Source organism: Bombina bombina, chromosome 2 (assembly GCF_027579735.1).
Source record: "Bombina bombina isolate aBomBom1 chromosome 2, aBomBom1.pri, whole genome shotgun sequence".
Taxonomy (NCBI): Eukaryota; Metazoa; Chordata; class Amphibia; order Anura; family Bombinatoridae; genus Bombina; species Bombina bombina.
In genome coordinates, this window is record NC_069500.1 from 59,784,989 (window position 1) to 59,807,446 (window position 22,458).

General features: G+C 43.2%; 1 protein-coding gene across 1 annotated transcript in view; it reads left to right on the plus strand.

Moving 5' to 3' along the window:
- The window catches only part of ARK2N (arkadia (RNF111) N-terminal like PKA signaling regulator 2N), a 317,986-nt gene that overhangs the window by 105,314 nt on the left and 190,214 nt on the right, over positions 1-22,458 (plus strand). The window contains exon 3 of the mRNA XM_053701074.1: positions 20,626-20,805. Within this exon, the coding sequence (XP_053557049.1) occupies positions 20,626-20,805 (180 nt within the window). The remainder of the gene's footprint in view (positions 1-20,625; positions 20,806-22,458) is intronic.

The following is a 22,458-nucleotide window of genomic DNA, read 5'->3' on the forward strand; positions in this document are numbered from 1 at the left end:
AAGGGTATGACCTTCCGCAGGCCAGATAGGACAATCGTAATGACAGATGCCAGCCTTCTGGGCTGGGGTGCAGTCTGGAACTCCCTGAAGGCTCTCAGGGCTTGTGGACTCAGGAGGAGACACTCCTTCCGATAAACAATCTGGAACTAAGAACGATATTCAATTCTCTTCAGGCTTGGCCTCGGCTAGCTGCGGTCAGGTTCATCAGATTTCAGTCGGACAACATCACGACTGTAGCCTACATCAACCATCAAGGGGGAACAAGGAGTTCCTTAGCAATGTTGGAGGTTTCAAAAAAAATTCTATGGGCATAGGTCGACAGACTTTTCATCCGGGGGAGTGGGAACTCCATCCGGAGGTGTTTGCACAGTTGATTCAACTTTGGGGCAAACCAGAACTGGATCTCATGGTGTCTCGTCAGAACGCCAAGCTTCCTTGTTACGGATCCAGGTCCAGGGATCCCAAGGCAGCGCTGATAGATGCTCTAGCAGCGCCTTGGTCTTTCAACCTGGCTTATGTGTTTCCACCGTTTCCTCTGCTCCCTCGTCTGATTGCCAAGATCAAGCAGGAGAGAGCTTCAGTGATTTTGATAGCACCTGCATGGTCACGCAGGACTTGGTATGCAAATCTGGTGGACATGTCATCCCTTCCACCATTGACTCTACCGCTGAGGCAGGACCTTCTACTTCAGGGTCCTTTCAACCATCCAAATCTAATTTCTCTGCGTCTGACTGCTTGGAGATTGAACGCTTGATTTTATCAAAACGTGGTTTCTCCGAATCGGTCATTGATACCTTAATTCAGGCTCGAAAGCCTGTCACCAGGAAAATCATAAGATATGGTGTAAATATCTAAATTGGTGTGAATCCAAGGGTTACTCATGGTGTAAAGTCAGGATTCCCAGGATATTATCTTTTCTCCAAGAAGGATTGGAGAAGGGATTGTCAGCTAGTTCCTTAAAGGGACAGATTTCTGCTCTGTCTATTCTTTTGCACAAGCATCTGGCGGATGTTCCAGACGTTCAGGCGTTTTGTCAGGCTTTAGTTAGAATCAAGCCTGTGTTTAAACCTGTTGCTCCGCCATGGAGTTAAAATTTAGTTAAGGTTCTTCAAGGGGTTCCGTTTGAACCTCTGAATTCCATAGATATCAAGCTTTTATCTTGGAAAGTTCTGTTTTTGGTAGCTATCTCTTCGGCTCGAAGAGTTTCAGAGTTATCTGCCTTGCAGTGTGATTCCCCTTATCTGATCTTCCATGCAGATAAGGTAGTTTTGCGTACCAAACCTGGGTTTCTTCCTAAGGTGGTATCTAATAAGAATATCAATCAGGAGATTGTTGTTCCGTCACTGTGTCCTAATTCTTCTTCAAAGTAGGAACGTCTATTACACAATCTTGACGTGGTTCGTGCTTTAAAGTTTTATTTACAAGCTACTAAAGATTTTTGTCAAACATCTGCATTGTTTGTTGTCTACTCTGGACAGAGAAAAGGCTTCAGCAACTTCTCTTTCCTTTTGGTTAAGAAGTATAATCCGCTTAGCTTATGAGACTGCTGACCAGCAGCCTCCTGAAAGAATTACAGCTCATTCCACTAGAGCGGTGGCTTCCACATGGGCTTTTAAAAATGAGGCTTCTGTTGAACAGATTTGTAAGGCGGCGACTTGGTCTTCGCTTCATACTTTTTCTAAATTCTACAAATTCGATACTTTTGCTTCTTCAGAGGCTTTTTTTGGGAGAAAGGTCTTACATGCAGTGGTGCCTTCCGTTTAAGCGCCTGCCTTGTCCCTCCCTTCATCCGTGTCCTATAGCTTTGGTATTGGTATCCCACAAGTAATGGATGAATCCGTGGACTGGATACACCTTACAAGAGAAAACAAAATTTATGCTTACCTGATAAATTTATTTCTCTTGTGGTGTATCCAGTCCATGGCCCGCCCTGTCATTTTAAGGCAGGTGTTTTTTATTTTTAATCTACAGTCACCACTGCACCCTATAGTTTCTCCATTCTCTTGCTTGTCTTCGGTCGAATGACTGGAGGTGGCAGTTAGGGGAGGAGCTATATAGACAGCTCTGCTGTGGGTGATCCACTTGCAGCTTCCTGTTGGGAAGGAGAATATCCCCACAAGTAATGGATGAATCCGTGGACTGGATACACCACAAGAGAAATAAATTTATCAGGTAAGCATAAATTTTGTTTTTAATGTATTATCTCACTTATGACTTTTATGCCTACCTGGATTTAAGTTTTCTCCTTTCATTATTCTTTACTAATTTTAAGGTAATATTCTCCTTCACCATATTATATCCTTTTTGTTCAGAAATCAGCTCTGACTTTGTCACAACTATTCAAGTGTGAACAGTTTTTTTTTTTTTTTTTTTTTTTTTTTCTCCTTACGCCATTGAAATGACCCTTGGGTATATTAATTTTCCAGCATTTATGGTGACTGCTTTTAAAATCAATATAATTGTTAGGTTAGCATCCCCTTTTTTTAAAAATATTCTAGTTTTATCAAATCAACTTGTTTTAGCTGTAATTTGTGTAAGCATAGTATGAGAATTTAGAAAGTCATGCATAAATATCTTGACTAAGGCATTAAAAACCAAGTGCATAGATCCACTTGATTACATTGCGCTGGTGGAAGGGGAGGTGTAAAGCGTAGGACTCCACTATCCACTGGTGAACCAGCATTAAGGAATCCGTATACAAACACGAGATCCAGGAAATAGTACAGGATGTCTGAGATTGTTCATTAACTTGCAAGGGACATAAAACACAAAACTTTCTTTTGTTTAACATTGTATGCTCTATCTGAATCAGGAAAGAGACTTTTCTTTCATGTAATTAGCAAGAGTCCATGAGCTAGTGACGTATGGGATATACATTCCTACCAGGAGGGGCAAAGTTTCCCAAACCTCAAAATGCCTATAAATACACCCCTCACCACACCCACGAATCAGTTTTTACAAACTTTGCCTCCTATGGAGGTGGTGAAGTAAGTTTGTGCTTGGCCTCACAGGTTTTGGTATGCGGATCTTGTCCGGATGGCCTCTTGCCAACCGTGGACTCTTCCGTTAAGACCAGACCTTCTATCGCAAGGTCCTTTTTTCCATCAGGATCTCAAATCCTTAAATTTGAAGGTATGGAGATTGAACGCTTCTTAGTCAAAGAGGTTTCTCTGACTCTGTGATTAATACTATGTTACAGGCTCGTAAATCTGTATCTAGGAAGATATATTATAGAGTCTGGAAGACTTACATTTCTTGGTGTCTTTCTGATCATTTTTCCTGCCATTCTTTTAGAATTCCGAGAATTTTACAGTTTCTTCAGGATGGTTTGGATAAAGGTTTGTCTGCAAGTTCCTTGAAAGGACAAATCTCTGCTCTCTCTCTGTTCTTTTTCACAGAAAGATTGCTAATCTTCCTGATATTCATTGTTTTATACAAGCTTTGGTTCGTATAAAACCTGTTATTAAGTCAATTTCTCCTCCTTGGAGTTTGAATTTGGTTCTGGGGGCTCTTCAAGCTCCTCCGTTTGAACCAATGCATTCACTGGACATTAAATTACTTTCTTGGAAAGTTTTGTTTCTTTTGGCCATCTCTTCTGCTAGAAGAGTTTCTGAATTATCTGCTCTTTCTTGTGAGTCTACTTTTCTGATCTTTCATCAGGATAAGGCAGTGTTGCAAACTTCTTTTAAATTTTTTCCTAAGGTTGTGAATTCTAACAACATTAGTAGAGAAATTGTTGTTCCTTCATTGTGTCCTAATCCTAAGAATTCTAAGGAGAGATCATTGCATTCTTTGGATGTAGTTAGAGCTTTGAAATATTATGTTGAAGCTACTAAGACTTTCTGAAAGACTTCTAGTCTATTCGTTATTTTTTCCGGTTCTATGAAAGGTCAGAAGGCCTCTGCCATTTCTTTGGCATCTTGGTTGAAATCTTTAATTCATCATGCTTATGTTGAGTCGGGTAAAACTCCGCCTCAAAGGATTACAGCTCATTCTACTAGGTCAGTTTCTACTTCCTGGGCGTTTAGGAATGAACCTTCGGTTGATCAGATTTGCAAAGCAGCAACTTGGTCTTCTTTGCATACTTTTACTTAATTCTACCATTTTGATGTGTTTTCTTCTTCTGAAGCAGTTTTTGGTAGAAAAGTACTTCAGGCAGCTGTTTCATTTTGATTCTTCTGCTTATAATTTCAGTTTTTTTCATTATAAAATTTAAACTTTCTTTTGGGTGTGGATTATTTTCAGCGGAATTGGCTGTCTTTATGTTATCCCTCCCTCTCTAGTGACTCTTGCGTGGAAGATCCACATCTTGGGTATTCATTATCCCATACGTCACTAGCTCATGGACTCTTGCTAATTACATGAAAGAAAACATAATTTATGTAAGAACTTACCTGATAAATTCATTTCTTTCATATTAGCAAGAGTCCATGAGGCCCACCCTTTTTGTGGTGGTTATGATTTTTTTGTATAAAGCACAATTATTCCAATTCCTTATTTTTTATGCTTTCGCACTTCTTTTTTCTTATCACCCCATTTCTTGGCTATTCGTTAAACTAATTTGTGGGTGTGGTGAGGGGTGTATTTATAGGCATTTTGAGGTTTGGGAAACTTTGCCCCTCCTGGTAGGAATGTATATCCCATACATCACTAGCTCATGGACTCTTGCTAATATGAAAGAAATTAATTTATCAGGTAAGTTCTTACATAAATTATGTATTTTGGGGTTTTATGTCCTTTTAATGACAGATTGGTGTATTTGAAATTTTTAAACTTAATTTTACCTGTCCTATTGGCCTACAACTGTCAAGTGACCAACACTTTCCTGGTAACGGATAACAGCTAAGATGCCGAAGCAAGAGAGAGGTCGGGGAGTGCATGGTATAAGGATTTAAAGGTACTGTATTTACAAACTTTGCTGTAAGAGCTTATTTGAATAGCCGTAATATCTGTAACCCTGTTGTGAATATCATGATATTTTTTAATATTGTAATACACAGGAAAATATAAATGTTAACATGGACATTGAAAAATGAATATACACATATAAAATATACATTCTGGATTATACAGATTTTATAATACCACATTATAAATATAAATATATATATATATATTATGTTTGTCTATAACGATTGTAAGTATCTAAGAGTATTTATATACCAGTGTCGTTAAAATGTGTGTGTTGTTAACTTAAGTATCAAAATGTATTAAATGCCATAATATTGTATTGTGCAGGAATTGAATATTAATTATATGGTACACCTTTATATCACTTCCAAATTTCAACTCTTTGTTTTTATGTGAGAGTACCATGTTTTCTAGAGCACATCATATTAAAGGGACACTGAACCCAATTTTTTTCTTTCGTGATTCAGATCGAGCATGCAATTTTAAGCAACTTTCTAATTTACTTCTATTATCAATTTTTCTTTGTTCTCTTGCTAACTTTTTGAAAAAGAAAGTTCAGAACCTTGGACAGCACTTGTTTGTTGGTGGATTAATTTATCCACAAATCAGCAAGAACAACCCAGGTTGTTCACCAAAATGGGCCGGCATCTAAACTTACATTCTTGCTTTTCAAATAAAGATACCAAGAGAATGAAGAATATTTTATTAATAGGAGTAAATTAGAAAGTTGCTTAAAATTGCATACTCTATCTGAAGCACAAAAGAAAAAATTTGGGTTCAGTGTCCCTTTAAGGTTTAGCAACATTTTGGGTATAATATCAGAGAGGTACGAATAACACTTTTTAATTGATTTAAAAGTACCAGGCAATTGTAAATATTCATGTTGGCTCCTCAGTTTAAAGGGACAGTCTAGTATAAATTAAACTTTCATTATTCAGATAGGACTTTTAATTTTAATCAACTTTCCAATTTACTTTTATCATCAAATTTGCTTTTTTCTCTTGGTATTCTTAGTTTAAACTAAACATAGGTAGGCTCATATGCTAATTTCTAAGCCTTTTAGGGCTGCCTCTTATCACATGCTTTTTACATCTCTTTTCAACACAAAGAGACAGAAAGTACACATGGGCCATATAGATAACACTGTGTTCAGGCACAGGGGGTTATTTAAGATTTAGCACAAAACAATGCTAAATTTAAGACAATAGATAATAAACAGTCACAGTCATGTGATCAGGGGGCTGGAAGAAGGTTCCTAGATACAAGGTAATCACAGAGGTAAAAAGTGTATTAAAGGGACAGTCAAGTATAAATTAAACTTTCTCCAACATTGGTGTGTCCGGTCCACGGCGTCATCCATAACTTGTGGGAATATTCTCTTTACCAACAGGAAATGGCAAAGAGCACAGCAAAAGCTGTCCATATAGTCCCTCCCAGGCTCCGCCCCCCCCGTCATTCTCTTTGCCGCTCTAACAAGTAGCATCTCCACGGAGATGGTGAAGAGTATGTGGTGTTTAATTGTAGTTTTTTATTCTTCTATCAAGAGTTTGTTATTTTAAAATAGTGCTGGTATGTACTATTTACTCTAAAACAGAAAGAGATGAAGAGTTCTGTTTATAAGAGTATGATTTTAGCAGCAGTAACTAAAATCGATTGCTGTTCCCACACAGGACTGTTGAGCTGAGAGAACTTCAGTTGGGGGGAACAGTTTGCAGACTTTTCTGCTTAAGGTATGACTAGCCATTATTCTAACAAGACTGTGTAATGCTGGAAGGCTGTCATTTTTCCCTCATGGGGATCGGTAAGCCATTTTCTTAGACTCAAACAGAATAAAGGGCTTATTATGGGCTATAAACTGGTAGACACTTTTATGGGCTAAATCGATTGCTTTATTTAGGTATTTTATGCAGTTTGAAGTTGAATTTCACACTTTTATAACTTTGAGGAACGTTTTTTACGCCAGGCACTTGTTTAGACTCCTTCCCAGTCAGGAAGGGCCTTTCTCTGTAGTAGGCAGAGCCTCATTTTCGCGCCATTACTGCGTAGTTACTTTTGAGAACAGTACATGCTGCTGCATGTGTGTGGGTCTGGAATTCACTGAAAAGGTTCCTAGAAGGCTTCATTTGGTATCGTATACCCCCCTGGGATTGGTGAAGTCGCAGCAAAGGCTGGGGCTGGGACTGTAAGGGGGTTAAAATTGTAAACGGCTCCGGTTTCCACATTTTAAGGGTTAACAGCCTGATATTTGGGGTGCAATACTTTGAATGCTTTAAGACACTGTGGTGAAAATTTGGTAAAGATTGGATAATTCCTTCATAGTTTTTCACATATTCAGTAATAAAGTGTGCCCTGTTTAACATTTAAAGAGACAGTAACGGTTTTGTTTTAAAACGGTTTTTGTGCTTTATTAACCAGTTTAAGCCTGTTTAACATGTCTGTGCCTTCAGATAGATCATGTTCTGTATGTATGGAAGCCAATGTGACTCCCCCTTCTAATATGTGTGATAATTGTGCCATAGCGTCCAAACAAAGTAAGGACAGTACTGTCACAAATAGTAAAGTTGCCCAAGATGATTCCTCAGATGAAGGAAGTAGACATAGTTCTACATCATCTCCTTCTGTGTCTACACCAGTTTTGCCCACGCAGGAGACCCCTAGTACTTCTAGCGCGCCAATGCTTGTTACTATGCAACAATTGACGGCAGTAATGGATGACTCCATAGCAAATATTTTATCCAAAATGCCAGCATTTCAGAGAAAGCGCGATTGCTCTGTTTTAAACACTGTAGAGCAGGAGGGCGCTGATGATAATTTTTCTGTCATACCCTCACACCAATCTGAAGTGGCAATGAGGGAGGTTTTGTCTGATGGGGAAATTTCTGATACAGGAAGAATTTCTCAGCAGGCCTGATGTTGTGACATTTAAATTAGAGCATCTCCGCGCATTGCTTAAAGAGGTGCTATCTACTCTGGATGATTGTGACAATCTGGTCATCCCAGAAAAATTGTGCAAAATGGACAAGTTCCTTGAGGTCCCGGTGCACCCTGATGCTTTTCCAATACCCAAACGGGTGGCGGACATAGTGAATAAGGAGTGGGAGAAGCCAGGCATACCTTTTGTCCCTCCTCCTATATTTAAGAAATTATTCCCTATGGTCGACCCCAGAAAGGACTTATGGCAAACAGTCCCTAAGGTCGAGGGGGCGGTTTCTACACTAGCCAAACGCACAACCATTCCTATTGAGGACAATTGTGCTTTCAAAGATCCTATGGATAAAAAATTGGAGGGTTTGCTTAAAAAGATTTTTGTACAGCAAGGTTACCTCCTTCAACCTATTTCGTGCATTATTCCTGTCACTACAGCGGCGTGGTTCTGGTTCGAGGAACTGGAAAAGTTGCTCAGTAGGGAGACTCCGTATGAGGAAGTCATGGACAGAATTCACGCACTTAAATTAGCTAATTCCTTTATTTTAGATGCCGCTTTGCAGTTAGCGAGATTAGCTGCGAAAAATTCAGGGTTTGCAATTGTGGCGCGCAGAGCGCTCTGGCTAAAGTCTTGGTCGGCGGATGTATCTTCCAAGACAAAATTGCTTAATATCCCTTTCAAAGGTAAGACCCTTTTTGGGCCAGAATTGAAAGAAATTATTTCAGACATCACTGGGGGTAAGGGCCATGCCCTCCCACAAGATAGGCCTTTCAAGGCTAAGAATAAGTCTAATTTTCGCTCCTTTCGCAATTTCAGGAACGGACCGGCCTCCAACTCTGCAGCCTCTAGACAAGAGGGTAACGCTTCCCAGACTAAACCAGCTTGGAAACCGATGCAAGGCTGGAACAAGGGTAAACAGGCCAAGAAGCCTGCTGCTGCTACCAAGACGGCATGAAGGGGTAGCCCCCGATCTGGGACCGGATCTAGTAGGGGACAGACTCTCTCTCTTTGCTCAGGCTTTGGGCAAGAGATGTTCAGGATCCCTGGGCACTAGAAATAGTCTCTCAGGGTTATCTTCTATAATTCAAGGAACTACCCCCAAGGGGAAGGTTCCACATGTCTCGCTTATCTTCAAACCAAATAAAGAGACAGGCATTCTTACATTGTGTAGAAGATGGGAGTGATACACCCAGTTCCACCGATGGAACAAGGTCAGGGGTTTTACTCAAATCTGTTTGTAGTTCCCAAGAAAGAGGGAACTTTAAGACCAATTCTGGATTTAAAAATTCTAAACAAATTTCTCAGAGTTTCATCGTTCAAAATGGAAACCATTCGAACGATTTTACCTACAATCCAGGAGGGTCAATTTATGACTACCGTGGATTTAAAGGATGCGTATCTACATATTCCTATCCACAAAGATCATTATCAGTTCCTAAGGTTCGCCTTTCTGGACAAGTATTACCAGTTCGTGGCTCTCCCATTCGGGCTAGCCACTGCTCCAAGGATTTTCACAAAGGTGCTCGGGTCCCTTCTAGCGGTTCTAAGACCAAGGGGTATTGCAGTGGCACCTTACCTGGACGACATCCTAATCCAAGCGTCGTCTCTTTCCAAGCAAAGGCTCATACAGACATTGTTCTAGCCTTTCTCAGATCTCACGGGTGGAAGGTGAACGTAGAAAAGAGTTCCCTGTCTCCGTAGAAAAGAGTTCCCTGTCTCCGTCGACAAGAGTTCCCTGCCTCCGTCGACAAGAGTTCCCTGCCTCCGTCGACAAGAGTTCCCTGCCTCCGTCGACAAGAGTTCCCTGCCTCCGTCGACAAGAGTTCCCTGCCTCCGTCGACAAGAGTTCCCTGCCTCCCGTCGACAAGAGTTCCCTGCCTCCGTCGACAAGAGTTCCCTGCCTCCGTCGACAAGAGTTCCCTGCCTCCGTCGACAAGAGTTCCCTGCCTCCGTCGACAAGAGTTCCCTGCCTCCGTCTACCAAGAGTTCCCTGCCTCCGTCGACAAGAGCTTCCCTGCCCTCCGTCGACAACGAGTTCCCTGCCTCCGTCGACAAGAGTTCCCCTGCCTCGATCCCGTCGACAAGAGTTCCCTGCCTCCGTCGACAAGAGTTCCCTGCCTCCGTCGACAAGAGTTCCCTGCCCTCCGTCGACAAAGAGTTCCCTGCCCTCCGTCGACAAGAGTTCCCTGCCTCCGTCGACAAGAGTTCCCTGCCTCCGTCGACAAGAGTTCCCTGCCTCCCGTCGACCAAGAGTTCCCTGCCTCCGTCGACAAGAGTTCCCTGCCTCCGTCGACAAGAGTTCCCTGCCTCCGTCGACAAGAGTTCCCTGCCTCCGTCGACAAGAGTTCCCTGCCTCCGTCGACAAGAGTTCCCTGCCTCCGTCGACAAGAGTTCCCTGCCTCCGTCGACAAGAGTTCCCTGCCTCCGTCGACAAGAGTTCCCTGCCTCCGTCGACAAGAGTTCCCTGCCTCCGTCGACAAGAGTTCCCTGCCTCCGTCGACAAGAGTTCCCTGCCTCCGTCGACAAGAGTTCCCTGCCTCCGTCGACAAGAGTTCCCTGCCTCCGTCGACAAGAGTTCCCTGCCTCCGTCGACAAGAGTTCCCTGCCTCCGTCGACAAGAGTTCCCTGCCTCCGTCGACAAGAGTTCCCTGCCTCCGTCGACAAGAGTTCCCTGCCTCCGTCGACAAGAGTTCCCTGCCTCCGTCGACAAGAGTTCCCTGCCTCCGTCGACAAGAGTTCCCTGCCTCCGTCGACAAGAGTTCCCTGCCTCCGTCGACAAGAGCTTCCCTGCCTCCGTCGACAAGAGTTCCCTGCCTCCGTCGACAAGAGTTCCCTGCCTCCGTCGACAAGAGTTCCCTGCCTCCGTCGACAAGAGTTCCCTGCCTCCGTCGACAAGAGTTCCCTGCCTCCGTCGACAAGAGTTCCCTGCCCTCCGTCGACAAGAGTTCCCTGCCTCCGTCGAACAAGAGTTCCCTGCCTCCGTCGAACAAAGAGTTCCCTGCCTCCGTCGACAAGAGGTTCCCTGCCTCCGTCTGAACACGAGTTCCCTGCCTCCGTCGACAAGAGTTCCCTGCCTCCGTCGACAAGAGTTCCCTGCCTCCGGTCCGACAAGAGTCCCTGCCTCCTGTCGACTAGAGTTCCCTGCCTCCGTCGACATGAGAAGACCCGGCCTCCGTCGACAAGAGTTCCCTCCTCCGTCGACAGAGTTCCCCCTGCCTCGTCGACAAGAGTTCCCTGCCTCCGACGACAAGAGTTCCCTGCCTCCGTCGTCGCAAAGAGTTCCCTGACCTCCGTCGACAAGAGTTCCCTGCCTCCGTCCGACAAGAGTTCCCACTGCCTCCGTCGACAAGAGTTCCCTGCCTCCCCGTCGACAAGAGTATCCCCTGGCTCCCGTCGACAAGAGTTCCCTGCCCTCCCGTCGACAAGAGTTCCCTGCCTCCCGTCCGACACGAGTTACCCATGCCTCCCGTCGACAAGAGTTCCACTGCCTCCCGTCGACAAGAGTTCCCTGCTCCCGTCGACCAGAGTTCCCTGCCTCCCGTCGACAAGAGTTCCCTGCCTCCCGTCGACAAGAGTTCCCTGCCTCCCGTCGACAAGAGTTCCCTGCCTCCCGTCGACAAGAGTTCCCTGCCTCCCGTCGACAAGAGTTCCCTGCCTCCCGTCGACAAGAGTTCCCTGCCTCCCGTCGACAAGAGTTCCCTTCTTGGGAACAATAATAGATTCTTTAGAAATGAAGATTTTCCTAACACATGTCAGAAAGTCAAAGCTTCTAAACGCTTGTCAAGTTCTTCACTCTATTCTGCAGCCTTCCATAGCTCAGTGCATGGAAGTAGTAGGGTTGATGGTTGCAGCAATGGACATAGTTCCTTTTGCTCAAATTCATCTAAGACCATTACAACTATGCATGCTCAAGCAGTGGAATGGGGACTATACAGACTTGTCTCCAAAGATTCAAGTAGACCAGATGACCAGAGACTCACTCCGTTGGTGGTTGTCACAGGATCACCTGTCTCAGGGAATGAGTTTCCGCAGACCAGAGTGGGTCATTGTCATGACCGACGCCAGTCTATTAGGCTGGGGCGCGGTCTGGGATTCCTTGAAAGCTCAGGGTCTATGGTCTCGGGAAGAGTCTCTTCTCCCGATAAACATTCTGGAACTGAGAGCGATATTCAATGCTCTCCGGGCTTGGCCTCAACTAGTGAAGGCCAGATTCATAAGATTCCAGTCAGACAACATGACTGTTGCTTACATCAACCATCAGGGGGGAACAAGGAGTTCCTTGGCGACGAGAGAGGTGTCCAAAATAATCAAATGGGCGGAGGATCACTCCTGCCACCTATCTGCAATCCACATCCCAGGAGTAGACAACTGGGAGGCGGATTATCTGAGTCGTCAGACTTTCTATCCGGGGGAGTGGGAACTTCACCCGGAGGTGTTTGCCCAGTTGACTCAATTATGGGGCATTCCAGACATGGATCTGATGGCGTCTCGTCAGAACTTCAAGGTTCCTTGCTACGGGTCCAGATCCAGGGATCCCAAGGCGACTCTAGTGGATGCATTAGTGGCGCCTTGGTCCTTCAACCTAGCTTATGCGTTTCCGCCGTTCCCTCTCCTTCCCAGGCTGGTAGCCAGGATCAAACAGGAGAAGGCCTCTGTGATTCTGATAGCTCCTGCGTGGCCACGCAGGACTTGGTATGCAGACCTGGTGAATATGTCATCGGCTCCACCATGGAAGCTACCTTTGAGACAGTATCTTCTAGTGCAAGGTCCATTCGAACATCCAAATCTAGTTTCTCTCCAGCTGACTGCTTGGAAATTGAACGCTTGATTTTATCCAAGCGCGGGTTTTCGGATTCAGTGATAGATACTTTGGTCCAAGCCAGAAAACCCGTGACTAGAAAGATTTACCATAAAATATGGAAAAGATATATCTGTTGGTGTGAATCCAATGGATTCTCATGGAGTAAGATTAAAATTCCCAGGATCCTCTCCTTTCTCCAAGAAGGTTTGGATAAGGGATTGTCAGCGAGTTCTCTAAAAGGACAGATTTCTGCTCTATCTGTCTTGTTACACAAACGACTGGCAGCTGTGCCAGATGTTCAAGCTTTTGTTCAGGCTTTGGTCAGGATCAAGCCTGTTTACAGACCTTTGACTCCTCCCTGGAGTCTAAATTTAGTTCTTTCAGTTCTTCAAGGGGTTCCGTTTGAACCCTTACATTCCATAGATATCAAGTTATTATCTTGGAAAGTTCTGTTTTTGGTTGCTATTTCTTCTGCTAGAAGAGTTTCTGAATTATCTGCTTTGCAGTGTGACCCATCCTATCTGGTGTTCCATTCAGATAAGGTTGTTTTGCGTACCAAGCCTGGTTTTCTTCCAAAAGTTGTTTCCAACAAGAATATTAACCAGGAAATAGTTGTTCCTTTGTGTCCGAATCCAGAAGGAACGTTTGTTACACAATTTAGACGTAGTCCGTGCTTTAAAGTTCTATTTAGAAGCAACAAAGGATTTCAGACAAACTTCTTCTCTGTTTGTCGTTTATTCTGGCAAGAGGAGAGGTCAAAAGGCTACTGCTACCTCTTTCCTTCTGGCTGAAAAGCATCATCCGATTGGCTTACTAGACTGCCGGACGGCAGCCTCCTGAACGAATCACAGCTCACTCTACTAGGGCTGTGGCTTCCACATGGGCCTTCAAGAACGAGGCTTCTGTTGATCAGATATGTAAGGCAGCGACTTGGTCTTCTCTGCACACTTTTGCCAAATTCTACAAATTTGATACTTTTGCTTCCTCGGAGGCTATTTTTGGGAGAAAGGTTTTGCAAGCCGTGGTGCCTTCTGTTTAGGTTACCTGATTTGCTCCCTCCCTTCATCCGTGTCCTAAAGCTTTGGTATTGGTTTCCACAAGTTATGGATGACGCCGTGGACCGGACACACCAATGTTGGAGAAAACAGAATTTATGCTTACCTGATAAATTACTTTCTCCAACGGTGTGTCCGGTCCACGGCCCGCCCTGGTTTTTTAATCAGGTTTGAAAAATTTCTTTCTTTATACACTACAGTCACCACGGCACCCTATAGTTTCTCCTTTTTTTCTCCTATCCGTCGGTCGAATGACTGGGGGGGCGGAGCCTGGGAGGGACTATATGGACAGCTTTTGCTGTGCTCTTTAACATTTCCTGTTGGGGAAGAGAATATTCCCACAAGTTATGGATGACGCCGTGGACCGGACACACCGTTGGAGAAAGTAATTTATCAGGTAAGCATAAATTCTGTTTTCATTATTCAGATAGGACTTTTAATTTTAATTGACTTTCCAATTTACTTTTCTCCAACATAGGTGTGTCCGGTCCACGGCGTCATCCTTACTTGTGGGATATTCTCTTCCCCAACAGGAAATGGCAAAGAGCCCAGCAAAGCTGGTCACATGATCCCTCCTAGGCTCCGCCTACCCCAGTCATTCTCTTTGCCGTTGTACAGGCAACATCTCCACGGAGATGGCTTAGAGTTTTTTAGTGTTTAACTGTAGTTTTTTCATTATTCAATCAAGAGTTTGTTATTTTCAAATAGTGCTGGTACGTACTATTTACTCAGAAACAGAAAAGAGATGAAGAATTCTGTTTGTATGAGGAAAATGATTTTAGCAACCGTAACTAAAATCCATGGCTGTTCCACACAGGACTGTTGAGAGCAATTAACTTCAGTTGGGGGAACAGTTTGCAGTCCCTTGCTGCTTGAGGTATGACACATTCTAACAAGACGATGTAATGCTGGAAGCTGTCATTTTCCCTATGGGATCCGGTAAGCCATGTTTATTACGATTGTAAATAAGGGCTTCACAAGGGCTTATTTAAACTGTAGACTTTTTCTGGGCTAAATCGATTGATTATTAACACATATTTAGCCTTGAGGAATCATTTTATCTGGGTATTTTGATATAATAATATCGGCAGGCACTGTTTTAGACACCTTATTCTTTAGGGGCTTTCCCAAAGCATAGGCAGAGTCTCATTTTCGCGCCGGTGTTGCGCACTTGTTTTTGAGAGGCATGGCATGCAGTCGCATGTGAGAGGAGCTCTGATACTTATAAAAGACTTCTGAAGGCGTCATTTGGTATCGTATTCCCCTTTGGGTTTGGTTGGGTCTCAGCAAAGCAGATACCAGGGACTGTAAAGGGGTTTAAAGCTTAAAACGGCTCCGGTTCCGTTATTTTAAGGGTTAAAGCTTCCAAAATTGGTGTGCAATATTTTCAAGGCTTTAAGACGCTGTGGTGAAAATTTGGTGAATTTTGAACAATTCCTTCATGTTTTTTCGCAATTGCAGTAATAAAGTGTGTTCAGTTTAAAATTTAAAGTGACAGTAACGGTTTTATTTTAAAACGTTTTTTGTACTTTCTGATCAAGTTTATGCCTGTTTAACATGTCTGAACTACCAGATAGACTGTGTTCTGAATGTGGGGAAGCCAGAATTCCTATTCATTTAAATAAATGTGATTTATGTGATAATGACAATGATGCCCAAGATGATTCCTCAAGTGAGGGGAGTAAGCATGGTACTGCATCATTCCCTCCTTCGTCTACACGAGTCTTGCCCACTCAGGAGGCCCCTAGTACATCTAGCGCGCCAATACTCCTTACTATGCAACAATTAACGGCTGTAATGGATAATTCTGTCAAAAACATTTTAGCCAAAATTAACCCTTGTCAGCGTAAGCGTGGCTGCTCTGTTTTAGTTACTGAAGAGCATGACGACGCTGATATTAATATCTCTGAAGGGCCCCTAACCCAATCTGAGGGGGCCAGGGAGGTTTTGTCTGAGGGAGAAATTACTGATTTAGGGAACATTTCTCAGCAGGCTGAATCTGATGTGATTACATTTAAATTTAAATTGGAACATCTCCGCATTTTGCTTAAGGAGGTATTATCCACTCTGGATGATTGTGAAAATTTAGTCATCCCAGAGAAACTATGTAAAATGGACAAGTTCCTAGAGGTGCCGGGGCTCCCAGAAGCTTTTCCTATACCCAAGCGGGTGGCGGACATTGTTAATAAAGAATGGGAAAGGCCCGGTATTCCTTTCGTCCCTCCCCCCATATTTAAAAAATTGTTTCCTATGGTCGACCCCAGAAAGGACTTATGGCAGTCAGTCCCCAAGGTCGAGGGAGCGGTTTCTACTTTAAACAAACGCACCACTATTCCCATAGAGGATAGTTGTGCTTTCAAAGATCCTATGGATAAAAAATTAGAAGGTTTGCTTAAAAAGATGTTTGTTCAGCAGGGTTACCTTCTACAACCCATTTCATGCATTGTCCCTGTCACTACTGCCGCATATTTCTGGTTTGATGAACTGCTTAAGGTGCTCGATAGTGACTCTCCTCCTTATGAGGAGATTATGGACAGAATCAATGCTCTCAAATTGGCTAATTCTTTCACTCTAGACGCCTCTTTGCAATTGGCTAAGTTAGCGGCTAAGAACTCTGGGTTTGCTATTGTGGCGCGCAGAGCGCTTTGGTTGAAATCTTGGTCGGCTGATGCGTCTTCCAAGAACAAGCTACTAAACATTCCTTTCAAGGGGAAAACGCTGTTTGGTCCTGACTTGAAAGAGATTATCTCTGATATCACTGGGGGTAAGGGCCACGCCCTTCCTCAGGATCGGCCCTTCAAGGCAAAAAATAGACCTAATTTTCGTCCCTTTCGTAAAAACGGACCAGCCCAAGGTGCTACGTCCTCTAAGCAAGAGGGTAATACTTCTCAGGCCAAGCCAGCTTGGAGACCAATGCAAGGCTGGAACAAGGGAAAGCAGGCCAAGAAACCTGCCACTGCTACCAAGACAGCATGAAATATTGGCCCCCGATCCGGGACCGGATCTGGTGGGGGGCAGACTCTCTCTCTTCGCTCAGGCTTGGGCAAGAGATGTTCTGGATCCTTGGGCGCTAGAAATAGTCTCCCAGGGTTATCTTCTGGAATTCAAGGGACTTCCCCCAAGGGGGAGGTTCCACAGGTCGCAGTTGTCTTCAGACCACATAAAAAGACAGGCGTTCTTACATTGTGTAGAAAACCTGTTAAAAATGGGAGTGATTCATCCTGTTCCATTAAGAGAACAAGGGATGGGGTTCTACTCCAATCTGTTCATAGTTCCCAAAAAAGAGGGAACGTTCAGACCAATCCTAGATCTCAAGATCTTAAACAAATTTCTCAAGGTCCCATCGTTCAAGATGGAAACCATTCGAACTATCCTTCCTTCCATCCAGGAAGGTCAATTCATGACCACGGTGGATTTAAAGGATGCGTATCTACATATTCCTATCCACAAGGAACATCATCGGTTCCTAAGGTTTGCATTCCTGGACAAACATTACCAGTTCGTGGCGCTTCCTTTCGGATTAGCCACTGCTCCAAGGATTTTCACAAAGGTACTAGGGTCCCTTCTAGCGGTGCTAAGACCAAGGGGCATTGCAGTAGTACCTTACCTGGACGACATTCTGATTCAAGCGTCGTCCCTTCCTCAAGCAAAGGCTCACACGGACATTGTCCTGGCCTTTCTCAGATCTCACGGCTGGAAAGTGAACGTGGAAAAGAGTTCTCTATCCCCGTCAACAAGGGTTCCCTTCTTGGGAACAATTATAGACTCCTTAGAAATGAGGATCTTTCTAACAGAGGCCAGAAAAGCAAAGCTTCTGGACTCTTGTCGGATACTTCATTCCGTTCCTCTTCCTTCCATAGCTCAGTGCATGGAAGTGATCGGGTTGATGGTGGCGGCGATGGACATAGTTCCTTTTGCGCGCATTCATCTAAGACCATTACAACTGTGCATGCTCAGTCAGTGGAATGGGGACTATACAGACTTGTCTCCGAAGATACAAGTAAATCAGAGAACCAGAGACTCACTCCGTTGGTGGCTGTCCCTGGACAATCTGTCTCAAGGGATGATGTTCCACAGACCAGAGTGGGTCATTGTCACGACCGACGCCAGTCTGATAGGCTGGGGCGCGGTCTGGGGATCCCTGAAAGCTCAGGGTCTTTGGTCTCGGGAAGAATCTCTTCTACCGATAAATATTCTGGAACTGAGAGCGATATTCAATGCTCTCCAGGCCTGGCCCCAGCTTGCGAGGACCAGGTTCATACGGTTTCAATCAGACAACATGACGACTGTTGCGTACATCAACCATCAGGGGGGAACAAGGAGTTCCCTAGCGATGGAAGAAGTAACCAAAATTATTCTTTGGGCGGAGTCTCACTCCTGCCACCTGTCTGCTATCCACATCCCAGGAGTGGAAAATTGGGAAGCGGATTTTCTGAGTCGGCAGACATTGCATCCGGGGGAGTGGGAACTCCATCCGGAAATCTTTGCCCAAGTCACTCACCTGTGGGGCATTCCAGACATGGATCTGATGGCCTCTCGTCAGAACTTCAAAGTTCCTTGCTACGGGGCCAGATCCAGGGATCCCAAGGCGGCTCTAGTGGATGCACTAGTAGCACCTTGGACCTTCAAACTAGCTTATGTGTTCCCGCCATTTCCTCTCATCCCCAGGCTGATAGCCAGGATCAAGCAGGAGAGGGCGTCGGTGATCTTGATAGCTCCTGCGTGGCCACGCAGGACTTGGTATGCAGATCTGGTGAATATGTCATCGGCTCCACCTTGGAAGCTACCTTTGAGACGAGACCTTCTTGTTCAGGGTCCGTTCGAACATCCGAATCTGGTTTCACTCCAGCTGACTGCTTGGAGATTGAACGCTTGATTTTATCGAAGCGAGGATTCTCAGATTCTGTTATCGATACTCTTGTTCAGGCCAGAAAGCCTGTGACTAGAAAGATTTACCATAAAATTTGGAAAAAATATATCTGTTGGTGTGAATCTAAAGGATTCCCTTGGGACAAGGTTAAGATTCCTAGGATTCTATCCTTCCTTCAAGAAGGATTGGAAAAAGGATTATCTGCAAGTTCCCTGAAGGGACAGATTTCTGCCTTGTCGGTATTACTTCACAAAAAGCTGGCAGCTGTGCCAGATGTTCAAGCCTTTGTTCAGGCTCTGGTTAGAATCAAGCCTGTTTACAAACCTTTGACTCCTCCTTGGAGTCTCAATTTAGTTCTTTCAGTTCTTCAGGGGGTTCCGTTTGAACCCTTACATTCCGTTGATATTAAGTTATTATCTTGGAAAGTTTTGTTTTTAGTTGCGATTTCTTCTGCTAGAAGAGTCTCAGAATTATCTGCTCTGCAGTGTTCTCCTCCTTATCTGGTGTTCCATGCAGATAAGGTGGTTTTACGTACTAAACCTGGTTTTCTTCCAAAAGTTGTTTCTAACAAAAACATTAACCAGGAGATTATCGTACCTTCTCTGTGTCCAAAACCAGTTTCAAAGAAGGAACGTTTGTTGCACAATTTGGATGTTGTTCGCGCTCTAAAATTCTATTTAGATGCTACAAAGGATTTTAGACAAACATCTTCCTTGTTTGTTGTTTATTCAGGTAAAAGGAGAGGTCAAAAAGCAACTTCTACCTCTCTCTCTTTTTGGATTAAAAGCATCATCAGATTGGCTTACGAGACTGCCGGACGGCAGCCTCCCGAAAGAATCACAGCTCATTCCACTAGGGCTGTGGCTTCCACATGGGCCTTCAAGAACGAGGCTTCTGTTGATCAGATATGTAGGGCAGCGACTTGGTCTTCACTACACACTTTTACCAAATTTTACAAGTTTGATACTTTTGCTTCTTCTGAGGCTATTTTTGGGAGAAAGGTTTTGCAAGCCGTGGTGCCTTCCATTTAGGTGACCTGATTTGCTCCCTCCCTTCATCCGTGTCCTAAAGCTTTGGTATTGGTTCCCACAAGTAAGGATGACGCCGTGGACCGGACACACCTATGTTGGAGAAAACAGAATTTATGTTTACCTGATAAATTTCTTTCTCCAACGGTGTGTCCGGTCCACGGCCCGCCCTGGTTTTTTTAATCAGGTCTGATATTTTATTTTCTTTAACTACAGTCACCACGGTACCATATGGTTTCTCCTATGCAAATATTCCTCCTTAACGTCGGTCGAATGACTGGGGTAGGCGGAGCCTAGGAGGGATCATGTGACCAGCTTTGCTGGGCTCTTTGCCATTTCCTGTTGGGGAAGAGAATATCCCACAAGTAAGGATGACGCCGTGGACCGGACACACCGTTGGAGAAAGAAATTTATCAGGTAAACATAAATTCTGTTTTTTCATCAAATTTTCTTTTTTCTCTTGGTATTCTTAGTTTAAACTAAACATAGGTAGGCTCGTGTGCTAATTTCTAAGCCTTTGAGGGCTGCCTCTTATCACATGCTTTTTAAATCTCTTTTCAACACAGAGACAGAAAGTACACGTGGGCTATATAGATAACACTGTGTTCAGGCACAGAAAGTTATTTAAGATCTAGCACAATACAATGCTAAATTTAAGACAATAGATAATAAACAGTCACAGTCATGTGATCAGGGGGCTGGAAGAAGGTTCCTAGATACAAGGTAATCACAAAGGTAAAAAGTACATTAAAACAATTCTATGGTTGACTGTCCCTTTAATATAACTGTGTTGGTTATGCAAAACTGGGGAATGGGTAATAAAGGGATTATCTATCTTTTAAAACAATAACAATTCTATTGTAAACTGTCCCTTCAATACAGATGTGTTGAGCCCTGTATTTAGACATTTATTTAAGTTGATCTTTATAACAGACGAGTAGAACATGTGTGGGAGAGGACATACTTTGTACTCTCAAATTTAGACTTTTTATTCCATGTATATGGATTTTATATGTATATTTTTTTTTCCATAGATGGCCCTCCTGTTGTAACACATTATGATATATCTGACACCAACTCAGACCAAGATGTGCTTAATGTGGACAATATGCTTGCTGCTGCAGGGGTGAAGGACCATATCTCGCTTACCAACAAGGAACCATTGGCTTCCTGGCGTACAAGAGGACTCCTCGAAGAACTGAATGCAGAGTCAGGTATGTCATGATAGCAATATATGAATAATATTTGGGATATTACATTTCCAGATGAGTTCCGTCTGGCCTATGTAGGCACCATACACCTCTCTAGATCACAGGACCACCAACACAAGTTGTGGCTTTGCATTTAATATTGATATACTAAACGGCAGATATTAGCAAATAGGGAGAAAAATGCACTCTTAGAGCATGCCACATGCCTGCCACGTAAGAAGTAGTGCCTTAATATTTTGTGGATGCCAAACACTACACCTCCAGGTTTAACTAGCTGGTATTTCCATGCTGTACTATACCACTTGATGCATCCAAGTTCTGTTGAACACCTCCTTTCATCAGCATATAAAAAAATATATGTATAATAATGTGCTCTGGGATAGTATTTTTTAATACAACTGTGTATTTTAGTTGTTAGTGCTCTGTGGCTTGTCTCCCACTAACTTCAGAGCTGGCCCTGACCTCGTTAAGGCTGATATACTTTTGTGTGCTGCCAGATCTTTTTTTTTTTTAAACCAGTTAGTGTGAATCCCAGAAACATCATTTGAAGTCAGAAAAATGGTTGTGATATGTCTGATCAAACATGAAAATATTTGGTTACGTTTGTATTTACCTGTATTTTACAAGTAGCACTTATGTATTTGTCCTGTAGGATAAAATATTAGTCAATCAAGCCATGTTTGATACCCACAATTCACTTTGTTCTGACTATGTTTTTGAGTGAATACTGTCCCTGCCCCTTTCTAGAAAGAGGGATGGTTGAGCCAAAAATCTATAGATGGTAAACTAACTGAATTTATGTGGGAGATTATCACATGAATTGACATTTTCTTTACCAACGTCCTTGGGACATAGGATTCTATTGCTAATGGTGCGAGTATAGAATCTTCTGTTTATTTTCATCTATTTGTACTTTGGATATTCTTCTCTTTCATAAAAGCTAATTATTATGATTTTCCTTTATATAATATAATTTATAACATAATTAGTGGTGGTGGTAGTAAAAAATAGTGTGTTTTTCTATAGATTGTTTTGACAAATTTAGGTTTTTTGAATTTTTTTATGTTAGGGGTAACTGAGTACTCCCCACTAAATCTCCTGGTATTAATATTCTGAATAACTTAAAGGGATGGGCTGTAATAACTCAGACTTTTCTTTATGAAAACCTATAATGTGTTAAAACATATTAAATAAAAATATACTACATTGTGTAAACAAAACAAAAGGTGTATGGTTAGTAAAATGTGCATCTAGGTATGATGATAACGTGCACAGGAGCTGTAATTCTACACATTCTCATATACTCTATCATATTCAGGAGCTGGGGTATAACTTTGGGCCGTGCTAGAATAGTCCTGTACCTTCTGTCATATTCCTGACTTTAAACTCTGTCCTTTCACAGTTTTCCACTTCTAAAAAGATGCTCCTGCCCTCCAGGTGGAGACTAAACACCCATAACACTTCATAGCTTTGCGCCTAGCTTCAGTTATAGTTTTGCAGTTCTGCAAGGAGAAGGTGAAACTTTGAAGTTCAACATAAAACCCAAACATGTTTCAGATAGAGAATACAATTTACTTATATTATTAAATTTGCTTCATTCTCATGTTATTCTTTGTTGAAGAGATACCTAGGTAGGTTGTGTGTGCATGTCTGGAG